This window comes from Drosophila ananassae, chromosome 3R (genome assembly GCF_017639315.1).
Source record: "Drosophila ananassae strain 14024-0371.13 chromosome 3R, ASM1763931v2, whole genome shotgun sequence".
Lineage (NCBI taxonomy): Eukaryota > Metazoa > Arthropoda > Insecta > Diptera > Drosophilidae > Drosophila > Drosophila ananassae.
Genome location: NC_057930.1, coordinates 12,085,553 through 12,105,879, shown reverse-complemented (window position 1 = coordinate 12,105,879; position 20,327 = coordinate 12,085,553). Strand labels below are relative to the sequence as shown.

General features: G+C 42.3%; 1 protein-coding gene across 4 annotated transcripts in view; it reads left to right on the top strand.

Moving 5' to 3' along the window:
- LOC6503362 (zinc finger protein ush) overlaps positions 1-20,327 on the top strand; it is a 59,848-nt gene that overhangs the window by 30,408 nt on the left and 9,113 nt on the right. For 2 of the 4 annotated variants that reach the window (XM_032455551.2, XM_032455550.2), the window contains exons 1-2: positions 9,935-11,327; positions 12,668-12,712. In XM_032455551.2, coding sequence (XP_032311442.1) covers positions 11,306-11,327; positions 12,668-12,712 — 67 coding nt within the window. In that variant the 5' untranslated portion in view covers positions 9,935-11,305. Of the gene's footprint in view, positions 1-9,934; positions 11,328-12,667; positions 12,713-20,327 lie in introns of those variants that run through there. The other 2 variants (XM_032455549.2, XM_032455548.2) reach the window with 1 other exon arrangement.

Here is a 20,327-nt window from a genome sequence, read left to right as displayed (position 1 = left end):
CAACTCCCGATTCCTGAGCTCCTGTTAGCCCACACACCAGTCAACACACACAAGCGCTCTTCGCGGAGTAGAGGGTGTGTGTGTGTGTCTCTAGCTGGCACTGCCTCTGTGAGAAGGATAAAAAGGATATGCGGTGGAGAGTTTTGTTTTTGTTGGGTTGTGGAGGGTTAAGGATTAGAAGTGAGGATGGAAGTGATAGAGTTATAGTTATAGTTAGTTAGTTTTCTAAATATATTGATTATTATATTGATTTTGTCCTTGAGATCCTTATATTTATAGTCCCAATTAATTATCCTTATTTTAATTAGCTCCTTGGAGCCTTAGAGGCCTAGATTTCTTTGACTGACAGGTGAAAATATGACCGCCCCCATTTATTATTTGATAACGTTTAAAGTTCCTTTCGTATAATTTTGTATAACCCCCAAAGTCCTTCAACACCTGGGCTGGTTGTGTGTGTTTGTTATCGGACACGCACCCTGCAGGACACTAGGACCTCCTGGAACCCCTCTAGTAACCCCCCAAAAAACTAGAAATAGTGGAGGTGAATAGCTGGTATTTCCTGCTCCTGTTCTGTTGTTGTTTTTTTTCGTCCTGCTGTAGTCCTTGTTTCTGTTTCTCTTTCTGTTTCCTTATCGGCACCGCTGCTGCTGCTGCTGCCTGGATGTCGAGCCTCGAATGGCTTGGCACATTCCAAATATAGCGATAAGCAGGGAAACTACCCCCTATCCAGGGAGCTGCCACCCTACCACCCTACCATCCCATGGCTTTCCTCTCCTGGCATCGAGGCCGAAAAATGTTTGTTTATCAGGTTCCATGCAGGCGCCATTTTCACTTCAGTTAATTAAGTAAAGGCTCTACAACCAGAATGGGGAATGGGGAATGGGGGCGTGGCCTGATAGTGTAGGCGTGGCAGTAATCAATTGGTAAATGTGCATAAAGGAGTTGCCTTTGAATGGAGGCGAATCATTTCATTTAACAATTTCATTCAATGCGAAATTGCGCATTTTCCAACACTGCAAAAAGGGGATTAATTACAATAGCTAGGGGAGGGGATAGGGTGTGGAGGGTTAAAGGCTTGTCAACTGGTTGTCATTGTTGCTCCTGCCCTGCTGCTCCTGCTGCTCCTGCCACTGCTCCTAGCCTACAGTTTACACCAATCCGCCACCCAATTCACTGGCCCCACTTGTTCCTGTATATGTGTGATAAGCAACTGCCTCCAGTGTCCTGCCACATCCTTCCACCCATGGGCTATACCCTCCGCCCCCATCCTACCCATCACCTTTCACATCCTCGGAAGCAAAAGCTGGCCGTCCTGATAACGACAACGCCACCAACGGCAAGTGAAAATATTCGTGGGCCGCGAGCAGAAAATGAAAATTCACTGAATCAGGATGGAGAGATTTCACGGGGGGTGGGGTGGCAGCACCTGGCCAGGAACTATCCCCACCTGCCCAGCCTGCCACCTACCACCTGCCTCCCTTTTATTATTTTTTTTTTTTGTCTGCATTCAGTTTGAGCTTCGCTTATCTCTGGCAGCAGTCGTAGGACAAAACCCTGGGCCACTCAATTCCCGCCCAGAGATGCGCTCCCGACATCAGGGTCGCAAGCAGGGGCACCACCAAAGGGGGACATAGTCTCTCCCTAAAACACTTGGAGAAAGTAATGGGAAATAAATATATTATACAATATAAATTTATAAAGGAATAAGAGCAACAATCTTTAAGACTTTGCTAATTTTTGTTTCAAAAACTTAAATTATTTTAATAAGCAAGCCTGATTTTCTTTCAGTGTATTGTCCTGCTCCCTCTGCTCCTGCTGGCTCCGTGCACTCCATTTAAAATCTTTTTGCTTATCGCCGCTCGCTGCTCGCCTGATTGATGGCCATAGATAAGACGGGCCAGCCCAGTTCTGGGTGGGTCTGGGTCTGGTTCTGGAACTGGGTCTGAGGCTACATGGGGCTTATTGTTGTAGCTGTTGTATCTGTTCTGTAATGTGTATGTCCTTGTTGTCTATATGGCTGTGTGTGTGTGTCCTTGCTGTGGTTGTGTGCATCGCTTCTGTTATGCTGCGCTGCTCCATTCGGCATTGTTTGGTCCCATTAGCGCGGGTGTTATCAGTTCTCCAGCCACAGTACTCTCTCCCCGTCTCTATCTCTCGTTTGGCCCTTTCTCTCTATCGGCCCTCATCCCCACCATCAGACATCGCCACCACCCACCACCCACCAGCCACCACCCACTCTTTTAACCTCCAGCCCCAAACGGAATGGCTGAGTGAGAGTTTTGCGATAAGAATGTAAAATATAAAATATGGCGCTGCCTCCTATCTCGCTCTCGCTTTTTCTCGCTCAACTCTGAGGAATGTCCTTTTTGCGGCTGTCCTTTCCCGACCCCTCTCTCTTGCCCCATCTCTTCTTCTGTGTTGGTATTTTGTCAATTTAATGGCTCGCTCGCTACACTGAGACAAACACTTTGAGTCTTTTGGTGTTCTTTCAACCCAAGCCCAGGACAACTTTCCTTATCATCTGTGTTGTCCTGCGTGTCCTGCGTGCCCTGGTGTTTTGTTTTTTGGTCCTGCCTCCTTGCAGTTTGTCATTTAGCCAGCTGCAGTCGGTCCAATGGAGCCACGAGGATTTATCATCCACTCAGACACCAACACACAGACGCATACTCTCACACCAGCACAATGAGCAACAGGATAAAGGATAAGCGATTTATGTGGATGCGTGTCCGAGTTTGTTTAAATAAACATGACTTCTTTACAATCAAGGATAAATAAATAGTTCTTATGGTTTGGTTTTTTTTTGTTAAAGGCTTCTGAAGGTTTAAAAAGGATTTAAAAGATAAACCCTAAAAAGTAGGCAATAAAAAATGAATATAAGAAAATAACACTCTTCCTACCTCCTTGACCTTAATTGTCCAACAAAACAACAAAACTAAATAAAATAGAAATAAAAATAATAATAAACACTAACAGGCGAGGTCCTTCCCCCTCACAAGTCATTTGTAATTTGCGAAAATTGTTATTATCCTCAAAAAGTTGAACCTTGAACTCCCCGGCTTGGACAGGACATTAACTACGCAGGACAAATGCTTTTTTATTTGAGTGGAGAACTTTTCGCCGAAAAGTTTCGGTTGGAGGCGGGGAAGGACAACCACAACGACAATGATGATGAGTCCTGGTCAGTAGAGAAGAAGCCTTGGGGCCAGCAAGGAACGACAGGACATAAACGGTTATGATTTTTATGGTGCGACCCCGAAACACTTTTTGGTCATGAGTCAGTCAAGGCAGTGAGATGAGTCCTTGCTCCTTGTACTACAGTCATGTGTGTGTGTGTGTGTGTGTGTGACAGGAAGTGGAAAAGGAGCCGGCCCAGGAGCAGGAGCAGGAGCAGGAGCAGCCAACAATAGCAACTCAAGCACTGAGAACTAAGAAGGAATTCAAACTGATAAGGACATGGCATAGAGCAACATTTCCGATGAGGCCTTCATCGTCGTAGTCGTCGTCCTGGTGGTGGTGGTTGTGGGCTTCCCCGTTGTCATCTGAAATCTCGACATCTCACATGTCCTGTGTGTGCCTTCGTCCTGCATGTGTGTCTTGAAATCGGAACCGGTATTGAATCAGTGGGAAAGGTTCAGATTGCGACTGGTTGGTGGCTGTTCGGGGATATGATTTTCAAGATGATAGTTGAAAGGATATATGATTTTTAAATTTAATAATATATAAGCTATGATATCCTTAGATCCTTTTATCCTTAGAGGCGGTTATTCCTTTTTTTTTTAATAATTAAGAGGGGTATCTTCAAATTCGTCACAGTCTGGGTCTCTGTGGCAGCCACTTCCCTGCCACTTGAGAGCCGATCAAGCCGGCGCCCACCTTCAAAAGAGGTATGCCAATGAGCTGTGCAACAAAGACAGCCTTAGTAGGGTTGCTTAGTCTACCGAAAGAGATGGCAAGCGTGTAAAATATTTTTATTGCACCTTCCTTTTATGATGGCACTTCCGGCTGTGATAACTGACATCGTCGTCGCCGCCACTGCCGTCATCGTCATCGTCATCTTTATCCACTTAAGATCTTTCAACGCACTCCTGGTAGCCGATGACAGACTCAGGACATACCGAAAGAGACAGACAGAACCACCCAGAGAAAGAGATAGATAGATGGCAATTAGCTTTGGCTTTGGCGTGTGCTGTATCTGCATCTCTACCTGAATCTCTGAACAAAATCCGAGTTCTCGGGCCCTCCTACAACGCCCTCGGGGTCTCGTCATTTGCTCATTTGATGGCTGGCGACTGGACCAGAAACGTTTAATGTTTTACAAGCCACTTTCGGGCTCAATTTGCGTACGGCGACTTGGCTAAAAAGGGGAGAGAATGAGATGGTAGCACAGGTGAGATACAGGTGAGACAGGGAAGGCCACTTTGACGGCGGCGAGGCTGTCTTAATATCGGTTATAGGATCATTGAGACTTTTGTCAACGTCGCGCCCGCTTCTTAAAATATGGCATTCTTTCTTGGCCAAGAGTGATGACAGAAATGGCCAGGTTTTTGGGTATTTTTTGGCTAAAATTAAGAGAGTTTTTAAGGGTTTTTAGACAGTTTTTAGAGTAGAGATTATTGGAGAGTATATATCTTCAATCCTTTCCTTCTTAAACAATTCCTTAATTTATTATTTATTATTACTATTTAAACCAAATTCTGTCTCTTTAACAATATTGATTTTTTAGCCATTTCTTAACACAAATTATGGCCAAAAAAATAGAGTTTAGCAAGGGTTTTTAGACAGTTTTTAGAGTAGGGATTATAGGAGAGTAGATATCCTTCTTAAACCTTCCTAATTTAGACCTCTACTAGCCCTTTAAAAATATTGATTTTTTAGCCATTTCTTAACACAAATTATGGCCAAAAAAATAGAGTTTAGTAAGGGTTTTTAGGACAGTAGATATCCTTCTTAAACCTTCTTATTTTAGACCTCTACTAGCCCTTTAAAAATCTAAATTTTCTAGCCATTGCTTGACACAATTTATTGGCAACACTGTTAGCCAGAAATCTGTTGGCCAAAAAAAGGACACAGTCCGCGATTTTCTGACTGCGGCTGGAACTCAGACCCACAGGTTTTATGGCATTCCGGCTTGACTTTCGCCTTTCGGACTCAAATCGTATGCCTGGCTCGCCTCCGACCCGGCGTCGCCTCCTTCACAAAAATCGAAAATGAGTCGGAGAGCTGGCCCGGCCCCGGGGCTTTGTTTGGCTCTGCCTTTAACGACGTCAACTTGACGCCGAACTAATTGATGCGATAACTCGTGTTTATCACTCACTTACCCAAGAAACTGAGCCAGTATTCAAAACAGGGCCAGCCGATGGCGATAACGTAGAAATATTTTTTTTGTTTTTTTTTTCTGTTTTTCTGAAAGAGTCAGCGACAACGTCCCAGGAATGCCACGTTTCCAACTTGAACTCCATTTCCATTTCCACTTTTTTTGTTGTGTTATCGCCGTGCATTTCTGCTGCTGCCGCTTTTATCCAATATTTTAATCTCGCACTTACCAACGGGATGACTGAGGAGCCGAAACTCTCAGATAAGGATTTTTACGATGGCCTGCCTATGGCCTGGTCGGTGAGGCAGTCAGGAATGGGAAGTGTATTCGGGGCACCCGCATAGAGGCGGCTTCCTGATGCATTAAGCATATTTTATGACCACTTAGCCAACTCGAGAAACCCACAAAAACTCCAAAACCCCGGGTCTGGAAAAGGAGGTCAATAAAATAAAGTCCACTGGGCTTCAATAGTTAGGAGGATCGGAGGCAACTATTAAGGAGCCATAAAAGATTGATGATGATCTTTACGGGAGAGATGAGTCATCTCTTGGTGGGAGAAAGGGGTTTATTAATATAGATTATAATAGTTACTATTCTGTTATAAATACTGTCATCTCTATAGAGTAGACCTCTATGAACCCCCAATTACCTCAGCTATTCTACCGGAATAAATCTCAAATTATAATTCTTATCAAGCTTGTTATCTTTTCTATTTTTAAGGACACAATGGCCTGGAATTTTGGGTAGACCCACTCGAGAGTAGGGTAAATAAAACCTATCGCCCAAATCAGTTATGACACATCCCATTTATAATCCTAATCCCACTCCCTTATGCCAACTGGCGGCCTATCTCCGGCTCAGCGATAATTCCTCAAAACTTCAGTCGTCTGTCTGCGAGTTGAGTTCTTAATCGTGATTTTCTGAAAATCAGTATTTATGTTCAGAGCCCCACTCCCCCAGTGGTGGCAAGTGTGTTGGTGGTGCCTGGAGATACGCGGCATGAAATTTAAATCACTTTGATTGATTGCTAGATTAGGGCCCAGAAACCGAAAGAGTGAGGAATTAACTTAAAGCTGTGGTGGCAAGGTGGCAAGGTGGCAGACAGCGATAAGGGGGAGGCACTGCCACTGCCACTGGCACTTCCACTACCACCTTGGCTTATGTTAATTGATTTAATTTCGCTACAATGAAGTCATCGCTTATCTGCCAGACTTCATAAATATGCAGGCTCCAAGGGTAAAACGGAAAGAAGCGGGTGTGTCGGAGGAAGTGTTGGCACCTGCTGCTTTGGAAAATAAAAGGGGGAAACAGATAGTCCAACTCAAGGTTAAAATATTATATATATTTTTTTTTTATTTAAAAAAAATTGATTATATAAGAGCTATTGCCACTCTCAAAAAAATAATGTGCGAGTTTCGGGTTACAATAGCCACTTTTGGAGTTTATGGCCCAAAGCAAAAAAAAAAGTGAGACAGAGAGAGAAAAAGTAGATTTATTTCATGATAAATGTTTTTTCATTGTTGTTGCCACAATCGCAACAGCAACAACAACACTAACAACAACAACAACATCAAATACTGGGCTGTTTGTAATCTTAACGATGCATCTACCAAAAAAAAAAAAGCGAACGAAATGAAATAAGCAACAAACCCAAAAGCCAGCCCCAAACGTAGAAGTAGAAATAACCAAAAAAAAAAAATTAAATAAGCAACAACTGTGTGAGTTTGCTTGCTTGCCGCTTTTTTGCTTTTGCTTTTTATCAGCGTGAGGATCTCTTATCACTCCGCTTGCATCTGCGCTCTCAGCGGAGTTTTTCGAATGCGCGGAAGGGGCAGGAGGCAGGGGGCAGGCAAGTCAGTGGCAGGAGGGGGTCAGAGGGAGCAGTTCCATCGAGGTCAGAAGCGGCCCTGGTCTGGTGTAGGGGTAACAGCGGGGGTGAAGCCTCCAAGTGCTGCGTCATTCGCAATTGCAACCAAAAAAACACTGAAATTTAGACACAAAAATAAATATTCTTCTAAAAAAATATAAAATAAATTAAGACTATAATGACCTTGTAGATTAAATAATATTTATCAATTAAGAATTTAATATTTCAAAATCATTCTCATTCTTTAATAAAAATTAAATTCACTTTCCCTTTAAAATGACTAATCTTTTTCAAAGATTTTAATAAGATTCTTAATATGTAGTTTCTTATTCCATAAAAGTCTCTATTTAAAAAAAATATTTATATAATTTTTTCTTAACATTTTTTTATGGGGTTTCGAACCCGTGCCTCTCTATTTTTTTGCTCTGTAACTTGTACTCTTGTACTTGTATTGCTGTTTAAGTTTTTTTTTGCTGGTATTTTTAGCAGATTTTCTTAAAATCGCTTTTTCGATGTACTTTAATCAGCAGACGTTGATCTGTCGCATTTGTTCATATTTATGTCAATAAATGAGCACGTAACCACAATGACACACATAGATACATTTGTATCTGTATCTGTGTGTACCGACTTGTGGCAACATAATTGCAAAACAATTGCCATTTGCTGCCAGAGAAAGATGGAAAAGTTGGGGAGCGGTCTGGGGAGCGGTCTGGGGGAAGGGGATCTGGCAAGTGTTGGCAGTTCATCACCCCAACAACGAGCCACCAACAACAACCAACTGGCAACTGGCAACTACCAACAACCAGCAGCAACAACAACCCGAAACAACCGCAACGGGGGCCTTTATCAAAAAAAAAACCTTTGCAGATATTCACGCATGAAGTGTTTATCGCTGCATAAGCCAGAAACTGAAAAAAAACACCCACTAAATGGGAAATATATGTATATTCTAACAAATGAATGAGCTAAGGAGAGCTAAAGTTGGTTTATAAAGAAATACAGACAACGAATAGACTAGTACCTATTAGGATTTCAAAAAAGAATACTTTTAAATATATAATTATAATTATAATTATAAATATAATTTCTAATATAAAAAAAAATTGGTATTTTATAGGAACTGATTTATAGTTTTTTTCTGACAAATAATACAAATATTTGGAAAATACTGTATACATATATATTTTTCAATAGAAATTTCATTTCATTATTTTTTTTTCAAAAATAAATATTTCAAAAATTTGTTCAAAAAACACATTTCAAAACATTCAAAGTTTTAAAAAATGTAGTATCATAATCGAAAGTATTTCAAATTGAAGTTAAAGAAGTACTTATGGAAGAATTGTTTTCCCAAATTACAAGGTTCCTGAATAAAATCATAGGCCCCTCTTAAAAAACCCATCTCCAAACTTACAAAAAAAATTCAAAATCCAAACCATAAAGTCAAAAAGAATGAAAGAGGTGATTCTTGAACACAAGAATCCCCATTGAAATAAAATCAATGGCTCCTCTAATCACATCATTTTTTAAAAGCCCTTGTTTATACAAAGAAATAGTTTTATTATTCAAAACTAAATATTTCCAAAAATTTTAAAATTAAAAACATGAAATTAAAAGTGAAAAAAAGTGATTCTTTAAGAACTAGTTTCCCAAAACACAAGATACCTCATTGAAATAAAACCATAAGCCCCTCTAATCCCCCAAAACATTCCAGGGTATTAAAAAGTCGTGCGGAAATGCCGATAGGTCAAAGGGGTTGTTTGTTCCAGGGGGTTGCAAGGCGGGCGCTGGCGGCAAGCGGCAACCGGCAAGCGGCACGTTTAATGAATCTAATTAAAAGTCAACAATGGCAAACAAGATAATCGTTGCAGAGGCAGGCCGTCAAACAAAAACAACAGCCGGAGGATGGATAATGTTCGTTGGGTGGCATGGTGGGGGTTGCGATGGGATGGTGTTGCGGGGAGGAGGGGTGATTATTTAACGCGCCACAACGCATGCGCAACATCCAGGGGCAACAGCTGATGATGGCGTTTCAAAGAGAGCACAGGAAAAGAAAAGAAAAGAGAGAGGCCTCTTGGAAGATTTTAATCGCTGGGAAAAAAAAAAGAAAACGATTTTATTTTTTATTTATTTTTTTTTTTAGATTTTTTGTTGTTGTTGTTGTTTTTGCATCTGCAAAGTTGCCAGGGAAATGGAAATAAACCAAACGCCGATAAGAATCAGAGACCGGAGGATGGAGATGGGAAAGAGAGGCGAAAGAGTAGCCAAAGCAACATAAAAATAGATCTACGACCAGTGATAAGCTCTCTTGGGGTAAGGAAAAGCGGAGGAAAAAAAAGGAGAAAAAAAAAAGCTAAACAAAAGCCCCGTGAGCCAAAAACTGCAGAACGGAGATGACGGAGAGCGATGATGGAGATGCAGATACAAAACTGGGGGGCTATGGGATATGGGATATGGGATGTGGGATGTGGATGCGGCTGCGACTGGGGCAGGTGAATGATAACCGTCTTTGAGGCAATATCCCGGAATTTGATGTTCTACAGTGGGGGATGTTGGGGATATAGTGGATGTATCTGATGGATAAGATGTATCTTTAAACTGTTTAGGCTTTTTTAGGAAATTTTAAATATAAAAATGAGTTATTTAATTAAATGACTAATATTACAAGATACTATTTATTAGAAGATTCTATCTTTTATATCTTTTTTTATGTTTTATCAATTAAATTATTATATGTAATTATTTCAGCAATCCTATCTTATATTTTTTTATTTGTTCCAAAACCTATTCGCTCAGTGTATTCAGATACAGATACACAGATACAATTAAACACAAAACGCTTATCACTAAGCAATAATCAGAATTCCATTAGCCGTAGACGCGATATCGCTGAAAAGCATCTCCCTCGCGCACACACCAGCACACACCCTCTTTGGATGTATCTTTGTATCTGTATCTGCAGTGTGTGCGCTGTTGTTGTATCTGAGTATCCGTTCGCTGCTGGTTGGTTGGTTGGTTCTGGCCTGGCCTGCCCAACTCAACTCAACTCATTCGCCGGCTTTGCTTGGTTCGTTTTTAGGTTTTGTTTTTATTTATTTTGTTGCTTTTGCTATTGCTGTTGTTGTTGTTGTTGTTGTTGTTGTTGTTGTTGTTGGCTGGCTCTGCCACAGTGCCACTGCGATGTTATCTAACTCAGCTCGCCGCGCTGCGCTCTTATCAGTGCTTTATCAGTTTTGTTTCGAATAATTTCGAAGCGAGCAAAGGAAGTCGACCGCAGCAGAGCGACAGAGCGACAGAGCGGCGATATCTTATTTCAGTTTTCAGGCACTGACTCGGTCCCATTTTCCCCCTCTTGGTAGTGGCAGAGTACCAGTGCCGGGTCTGAGAGTCTCGGGATGCAGATACGAATCCCATCCAAATACGAATCCGGCGAATGCGAGTCTCGAAGCCAGACCAGTCACTAGAGAGATAGGGCAGAAAATGAAAGATAAACAACTTGGTCCGCCACATCGAACACATCCCGGCATCAACAAACATCAGCTGACGGAGAGTATCTGGCCGCCTCGTCCTCGTCATCGTCATCGTCGTCATCGCTCGGGCGGCTCTCCTCCCGTATCTGTATCGGTTGTATCTCACAGATACACAGATACACTGAGACGCCGAACAGAGCAGAGCGGAGCGGAGTGGTTGTGGTGTGGTGTGGCGCACACGAAAATTTCATTACTCACCGCCTGCCGCCGGCGGGGCCCGAGTTTCGGCTTTCAGTTTGCTGTGGAACGCGGATCGAGTAGCAACCTCGAGCGGTATACTCGCTTCAGTGCTAGACAAAGACAGAGAACGCGGCGGCCGCAAATTTGAAATCAGAAAGAGATAGAGCATAGCGATATAGTGAGCGATTTGTCGCTACTTAAAATTATTTAAAATAATAATTATTATTTATTATTTTGGTGGAAACAAGTGATGGGCCAACAAGTGATTTAGAGTTGCAAGAATCAAGTCAGCCGGCTTAGAAACCAAAAAAAAAGTGATGAAGTGACAAGAAGGTGTAGTACGAGATACATCTACTCTAAACCTGGATTATCCATAAAAGTCATAAAAATATACTGGATTACAGAACAACAATGCTGAGCAGCAATTCTAGAGGTAAAGAATGCAATACAAAGTGGGGTTTCAAGAAAATAAATCTATTTTTTTAATAGGGAATAGGGTACTACGTACCTTATAGGTAGAAACTCACTTTCGTCACTTATATCTTGATAACTAATGCACCTGAATCAGGTGTCAGCTTAATCATCACTTCTCCAGAATTCTTAAATATTCATTTCAGTTCCCAGAAGCCCCAGTGATAAGCTTTGTTATTCTCTACGAACTAGGTTATAGATCCAGGTATAACCCCTTAATAAAACTAACCTAGTCTAGTACTCATAACTACTATCTATTACTCAAAAAAATAATATTCAAACAACCACCATGTGTGGGAGTACTACAATTGCAACTTAAAAATCCCGCCAATTCCTATTGAAGTCTGGCTTTTGGACTTTGGGCCAAAAAGCACACACAACCAGCTAGGGACAAGAGGGAGGCAGGCAGGGCAGGTAAGGGTTGCCCCACGTTGTTGTGGGTCTGGGAGGCCTGTCCGACATGTCCGACACTGTAGTCCAAGTCCAAGTCCGCATTCGCGTCCATGGCAGCCAGCTTTCAGTTGCTTATCAGTCGACTATCTGCGCTGTGTGGCTTCACATTCATTCCACGGCCAGCTCAGCTCAGTTCAGCTCACATGTATCTGTATCTGTGAGTATGAGTATCTTTTAGTGAGTGTGTGTGTGTTTCGCTATCTGCAATCTGTGGCGAGCAAAGAAGAGGAAGCAGAAGACGCAGAGTGCCCCAGACGAGGCAAGGCGAGGCGAGGAGTTGAAATAAAAACGAAGGAATTCTGCGGATTGTTGTTATTATTGTTATTATAATTCCTTGAAGTGAATAATCAGCGAAATATAATCAAAAATGAGAAAAACAACACAGGCACACACTAGTGGTGAGTGTGTGGATAAAAAAGGAGGGGCTAGGGGCCAGTAGAGTGAAGTCTTGGACACCGGCCTCGCCGTCAACTACTGTGCGTAGTTAACTCGTATTTGGTCCGGCCCCAGAGCTGAGATACAAAGATACTGAGATACTCAGATACTGGGCCAACAGAGAATGGGTGGACAAAAGCAAACAATGTGGCTATGGCCCTCGCAGCAATTATTATCGCTTTTTAAAGTAAAGCCATTTGGCTCGAAACCATCGCCGATAAATATCTGCAGCCATTAGCTAAGGTCTCTACCCGGAAAGTATCCTAGTATCTGTGAAATTTAACTTCGAATAGACGAAAGTATCTCTACTATTGTTAAGGTCATCAGAAAAACAAACTTTCAAATCTAAAAATTGGCTGGAAATTTATTATTATTAATATTAATATTTATTTTTATTTTTTCTCCATTTTCCAGGTGATTGTTCCGATACCACAGAAGAGATGACCGTCGACAGCAGAGGTAAGCCTTCATATCCTTTAGACTGCAAAGTCCTTTTCAGACTCACCTACATCCTGTCCCCTGTCCGCATGTCCTTTTGTCCGCTGTTCAATCCGCGATAAGTCTCCAGCTTAAACGAAATGGCCCAAAAGCCAAAAAACCGAAAAAAAATAATAAATTCTTATCTGTTTGGATGCACGAAGCAGGCGACTGTCCCCGTCTCTCTCTCCTTATCTATTGCTGTCTTTCTCTGACTGACATAACCCGTTAATGCCCAATAATAAATTTCTGGATGGGGTAGAGGGCTAACCCCTCTGAGTCTACTCGGCCAATAAAAGTTTAATCCCAAAAAAATGAGGGATGAAACCGCTCTAATTTAATACAATTTTTTATCAGTGCACTGGCACAGTGTCCTTAACCCTTCTCCTGTGGTGTGGTTTTTAGGATTTTGACACCTCTAACCGAATATCCTTTGCCGAGAATACCACAACCCTCAATTCGATGGACAACGCAGGAAATGACAACGGGTCACCACCATCCTTCCAACCATCCTTCTATCAAGTCTAACCCCTTTGGTTAACCTTCCTCCGAAACCCCTCCCCTTGTGGCATATTTTGACTTCACTCCCGGCATCATCATTGGCATCAATTTCATATCACTTCATAATCATCAGCAATGTCAACGTCATTGAGACGATGTCTCTGGCCCCAACCCTTCGGGGTTCATCCAGGAGCGGACTTTTAGGAGCGGAATTGAATGTTTCGAGTCGATAAAGAGTGTGGCCATAAACCCTAAGGATTATCGTTAAGTTTTTAAGAGTTTATTCGAAAATTATCTTCAAAAAGGGTTGCTACTTTAATGGTACTTTTAAATATTAGTACTATAGATATTATTAAATATTATTAAAATAAACCAGGAGCGGACTGGTACTCGGGATTTGAATGTTTCGATTCAATAAAGAATGTGCCCATAAACCCTAAGGATTATTCGAAAATTATATCGAAAAAGGGTTGATACTTTATTACTAGTACTTTTTTAAATCTTATTATGGAAATAAATTACTATTAAATATTATTAAAATAAACCTTGTCCTCATGAATTCAATTTTTCGACTCGATAAACAGTGTGGCCATAAACCCCGAGTTTCGAAAATTATCTCAAAAAAGGGTTGATTTTTAACTGGTACTTTACTAAATATTATTATTAAAATAAATCTTAAATCTAACCTTTAAAATAAATCATTTTTAATTGCTAGAAACTACTCTCCCGATAGGGGCTATGAATTTTCCGATTATCCCTGAATTCATGGCCCAGTTGGGTCTAATCTGTAATCCCTTTCCGCAGCTCCGCTCCTGCCGCCTGCCTCCTGCCTCCCGCCTCTATCCATTATTTTTTGGCCAGACTATATAGCTCGACATTCCGCACCATTTCTCTGCCATCTCGAGCATCCATCATTAATAATCCCCCGAAACTGGAGGCAATTGGAGCAGCAAAGGGAGGTGACTTTCCCCCCCACAAAAAAAAACACAAATCTCAGTCCTTTCCACGTGGCCGTTTTTCTGCTGTGTCAGTGGCAAGACACACACACACACACACTGTGGCAAGTGAGAGAGAGGCATGATAGTGTGGTCGAGTGGCCAGTGGGCGTAACAGTTCGCCTAAAAAGTGGGCGTTTGTCTGTCTAATCTTTATCTGGCTGTTGACACTCCATGGCGACGCCAAGCGAGCGAACCCACAAACCGCACCAGCCAAAAAGGGGTCCAAAGAAGTGCGGCATTCCAGCTGCCCTGTCCTGTCCTGTCCTGCCACTGTCGCTGTCCTGCCCCCCCTTCTTGTCCTTGTTCCTGCCCCACTTTTTTGTTTTTTTTTTTTTTGGCCAAAGATAGCCACACTTGCCTTGCTCGCCTGGTTCCCCCCAGATTGGATTAGGCCCTGTTGTGGTCGATCTGCTGTGTTCGAGGTCACTCTTCTCGAAAACCTAATCAGCTTTTTGGTGGCTGTTTTATGTTTTTCGAGGGTTAAGGATTATATCTAAGGGTTTTATTTATTAAAAAAGAGTTAAAGAGTTATTAAAAGAGAAAGTTTGTTTTAAAAATTTGACATTTTCTTTTAAGGAAGGTCTGATATTTCTTAGTTCTAGGCCTTATAAAGAAGGAATATATCTGTCTGTTTAATATTCATAATAATGATTATTTATTAAAAATATAAAATAAAATTTTTTAACTATTTCTCTAGGGTATTACATATTCTATTCCATTTTTACTTACTATCTTGGGCCAGCACCGCCCCTTGTTTGCCATTTGTTTGTAGGGTGGTGTCTTCCTTTCCTGATTCAGTTGCTCCGGCTCCTGCTGCTCCTGCTCCTGCTCCTGGATGATGATGATGATGATGCTGCTCACTTTTGGCGCTCTTCAGTTGTTGCTTTTGTTAGTGCTATTATTGTTAGTGTTGTTGCTGGTGTGCAATGTACTGTAAGCGCATCTCCCTGAGCGCCTGTCCATGTATCTGTATCTGCGTCTGCCCCCGTATCTGTATCTGTGTGTAAGGCTGCCTCTGGCTGTCTGTTAGCTGTGTCTGTGTGAGTGTGAGTGTGTTTGGTTTTTATCTATGAAATTCATGAATGCTTCGGCTTATCTTGCAGAATTGCATACTTGCAGCACCAGCTGGCCCTCCCTCTTATCACCCTGCCAGCCCCTTTTAGCCATTTTCCAGCGCTGTTGGCCTGGCTTTTTGGTTGGCTGCTCCTCTTGTTGTTTGCTCGGCCCGGCTCGGCTCGGCTTGGCTGCTGCTGCTGTTGGCTGCCTTCTAATGGCGCTAAGTGGTGACCCGCCACCTCTCCTCTCCTCTTGGCCACTCCACCCTGATAGCCCCCCTAACCCACTGTGTGTGTGTCTCTCTCTCTAATGGCATTTTATCTATGGCATAATTTTTTATTATGTCTCCCTCTGTGTGGCTGTTTTGGCTTAATGACAATCTACCACACACAGATACTACACACACACACACTTATACACGTGGAGAGCGAGTCAAATTGTTAGATAGCTTTTCGGCATGTAATTAATCATTTGACAAGGTCTAAGCTCCGCGGGGAGAGCTCAAAAGTTTCTCTATCTACTCTTTTTTTTTTTGTGGCTTTTTGGTGGTTCATGCGGGACGCATTGCAATTGTTGCGGGTAACTGCAACAACAACAACAAATAGAGTAAAAAAAAACAACAACAAACAAAAATAAAATATAAAAACAGAAAAAAACATTACACGGCCTTTGGACTTATCAGTTGCTTTCAATCAACAGAGCCCTTACCCCCATGACCCCTTCTACTATTCCCTTTCGAAAAAAAAACGTATATCAAGCATACGACATGTGGGCCGCAGCACTATAAAGCCCTCAAAAGAAATTGAACAGGTCCGAGGATTTATTTTTTTATTTTTGAACATAAAAGATACCATAAACTAGTGACTATGAAGTGAAGGAAAGTCAAGTGTTGCCAATAAAATAGTGTAGTATTTTTTAAGAATAAGTGAAAAGGGTTAACTAAATTAAACACTTAAAGAAAATACTATAAAAAGTTTTATTAGAAAATTAAATATTTTTTAATCATTTTAAACGTCCTTAAAAATACTTTAATATATTTTTTATATTTTAAATTTATGAAACCCCTTTGGTATGAAATATAAGTCTTCCTACCTTATCGCTGGCCACAGATCGCCACTGCTGGTCCTGCGGCGGCACCCAGCACCCTCTCCCCCTGCCTCCATTGCCCAAATCTTTACCCTCCCCCAGTCGACCATGGATTGGGGCGACGATGATGATGATGATGAGTTCGACTTGGGGGCTTTGGTCATAAAATTCTCGCATCAAGTCAAAGGCGGAGCAGGAGAAGGAGTCGCAGGAGTCGCAGGAGTCGAGTGTTCTTTTGGACTGTATCCTTGCGGTTGCGCAGACCAAGGGGCAGAGGGGGGCATGGAGAGGCAGGAGCTTGGATTGGCCACACTTTTGTGGTGGCCTGGCCATAACACCAAGCGCAATCCTTTGGATAAATTTTCTTATCTTTGTCGACCAGACGACGATATTATTTTTAATACAACAACCAAAATTTGTATGTGTGTGTGTGTGTGTGGAGCTCATAAATGTGCATGTGTGTGTGTGTGTTTGAGGGTGTGAGTGTAAGCGTGTGTGATTTATGCTGTAATTTTTTTATGTATATGGCTAGAATTATATGGCTTTTTATCATCATTCTTCTAGAGAAGCAAAAAGGGTTAAAATTCTGAAATAAAATTTGAATATTCGTTGGCGGAGGAGCAGCTTATAGCTTGACCTTAGAGTCTTCCAGGGATTTGTGGCTCATTACTTTGTAAGTCTTTTAATATTTTTTCATAAACATGTAATGCTTTCCATTTTAATTTCCCATCCTTTAGAGCGTAATGCCTGCAAATCCTTATTGAGAAATTATAGATGATCTGGGACACACTTCTGTCAATCAATTAGTTGCATGTCAATATCGACTGTCATCTAGATGTCCCTTTAACCCCTTTTGTTAGTGCCATCTCTTAAACCATCCCTTAAGCCCATTTTTCACCCCCTTCTTGGCTGTTTGCATTTGGCTTTTGGCCATCCTCTGGCCGACTGCTTAACTCACGCACGAATAACCCTCGTCATTGCTGTTTAATGATTGTTGATTGCTGATGTTGCTGGCGATGTTGCTGCTGCTGCCTCATGATTGCTGATTGTTTGTTGGCTTATTTGTAGAAATCAACAAATCCAGTGCGAAATTCAATCAGCAATCGAAGCGCATAAATCGAATTCAAGTCGAGTCAGTGCTGTGTACTGGAGTATTAAGGAGGTTGGGTGGTCCATAATCCTCCACCAGCTTCAGCTCCAGATCTTCCCATAAAACGGCAACTGTTTTAAGGAGCTCATTACAAGCTGTTAGCAGGCACTTTGCACTTCATCATCCCAGCCAGGTAGACGACACAGGTAGCAGCCCAGTTTGTCTTGGCTGGATGCCAGCCAGCCAGCCTGCATTTATGGCTTATTTGCTGCCTGTCAGTCACTTTCTGCCCCTCTTTCTGCCCCAAAAGCAAAAAGTATAAAAAAAACTGGAAAGCCAACCCCAAGCCAGCTCATTCGCAACGTTGTAAACGTTTATTGTGCCACCAAAAGAGCTGCTGCCTCGTCGGAGCCCTCAGATCATCCTCATCCTTGGCCGCAGTCTTCGTGTTTGTCTTGCTACCTTTACGGCCCTGCCTTGCCGTCTTCTCCTCCTTCTTGGGAGTCCTCTCCTCTCTGGTGTTTACTCTGGAGTTGGCCAAAAGCCTGCGCCACACAGATGCACACACTTTTTGGGGCCTAATTGGTAGGTAATGATGTGTCCGACTCGCCGCTTCGTTAGTCAGTCCAGGAGGTGCACTGAGAGAAGAAGAGTGGCTTAGTAGGTGATTCTTAAAAGAGTTTAGAGTTAAAAGTGTCTCTTATTACTTTATTTCAATTATTATTTAAACTATTTTTTTGTTTTCTGTGTACTGGCAATTGCCTGCCACCGGGTTGCGTGGCTTTTTTAGCCAAACTGGCTGGGAGCTGAGCTCCAACTTAAAGTTGGAAATTGCTGCGTGGCGGCCTTTCGGCTTTGTAGTTTTCTTAACTGCCTGTTGTTGCTGCTGTTGCTGTTGCTGTTGCAGTTGTCGCTGACTGCGCGCATCTTGTTAGCAACTTGGACGCCTGTTTCCCCAACTTGCACCCCTTCTGCACCCAGTCTTCATCATATACTCTTGCTGTGGGGTCCTTTGTTCTTGGCCTTCTTTCAGTTCAGTTCTTGTGTTTTTTTGGGGAATTTCATTCCCATTCCCATTCACACAGCTCGCAGGCAATTTTCGCGCCTCTTTAATTTACTGTTGAAGTGAAATACCAAGCCCTGGTACCTTGATCTCCCCCACTCCCCATCCCCCTCTTGGCTTACATTTCCCCCTTTTTTTTAAGCTTTTTTTTTAAATGTTTCTTGTAGTTGTCGTGATTGGTTGATGAACACATCAAAAGTCATCAGCTCACCGAGAAAACACAAAAAAAAAGAGCAATGAAGTCAACACAATGGCAGACACGATTTTGGACTGCGACTAGTGGGCGGCTGTCGAGGGGGCGTGGCTGGCCGCCCTCACGAATCCAGTGTAACAGTAAAACATAGCTCTCTATAGCTCTACAGCTGTCGGGTCGTGGCTCCAAAGGGAGGACTCACAAAGTGGTTTGGGAATTGGGAGTTCCAGAATTGAATTGTGACTTGTTGGGGGCAGTTGTCACAGTTTTGATTGATCAACGAAAAGCGTGATTTGTTAACAGCAATTGCAAATGCTGTTGTTGCTGTTGCTGTTGCTGTTGCAACATGTAGTTGCAGCAACTGCAACTACTGATGCTGCCATTTTGGGTGCTGCATGTTCACAATCGAACGAACGATGGTTATCGGGGGAAAGCGACATTTATGCAAATGCCAAGCTTGTTTAATAAACGCAAATTATGAGGCAGGCCGGCAACATGGCCAACATGTTGCAGGTAACGCCAGCAACACTCGTCCGCAGTTCGATGGCAGATTAGCGACATTCAAACTTGCACTTGGGTCAATTTAAATTTGTGCAACAGTTGCTGGCACGGCAGCAGCAGCAGCAGCAGGAGCAACTCCTTTGCCGAACATATAAGATTGTGGGAGCAACAGGCAGCAGCAACAGTATTGTAGGAAACGAAGATTGCAATTGATCACCAAAGAGGCATGCAACTGTATTGGTGTTGCTCGTTGCAAGGCCTGTGTTGCTGCTGCTGCTGCTTCTGCTGATCAAGCGATCAAGCGGCCCGGCTGAGCAACAATCGACGCTGAGCGTGCTCACACGAAATTTTCAAGTACTGCGACAATTTCCCTAACCCCCCCAACTCCCAACCCCCTCTTTTGGCTTATCAGTTCGCCATGCAACAGCAACTGCAACAACATAGCAACTGCAACGAAAACCAAAGAGCAACAGCAACAGGAGCAACACATCTCAACAGTTGCATCAATTGCTCAACATTGAACTCTGTTCCGAGGCCCAGACGATCAACTCCCCCGCCCTCTGATCACTACACACCAACCAACCTCCTGCCCCTTCTGGGTTGCAACCCGCTGCCCTTGTATCATTTGCACGTTTTTTAATTAAGACATCAAAAAAGAGACTTTGACTTGGGCGATTTCGAAGAATTGCCAGCCATCGTCTGTCGTTCTGTCTGGCTCTGTCTTTGTCTGTGGCTTGTGTTTCGGTTTCTATAGATCGCAGATACAAAGCCACATAGGTTGGTCTACACACATACCAGGACACACACCCACAATAGGGGTCAGAATAATAGGTATTATAGTTTAAAGTTTAATGGAAAATAAAGCTAAAAATTATAGTTACTTTTAAGCTTTACATTATAAGACTTTCTTATGAATTTCTTTATCTTAAAGTCTCTATCTTAAACTCTTCTATTTCTATACCAATTATATCCTTTAAGTAATTTAGTACTATCCTCTTAACCCATGTTGTTGAGACAACTTCCCCTTCCTAGCAATCTTATTCCTGTGTGCAACCACTTAATCTCATCCTCCCATTGACATCAGCAGCTTTTGTTGAACCAAGTGAACT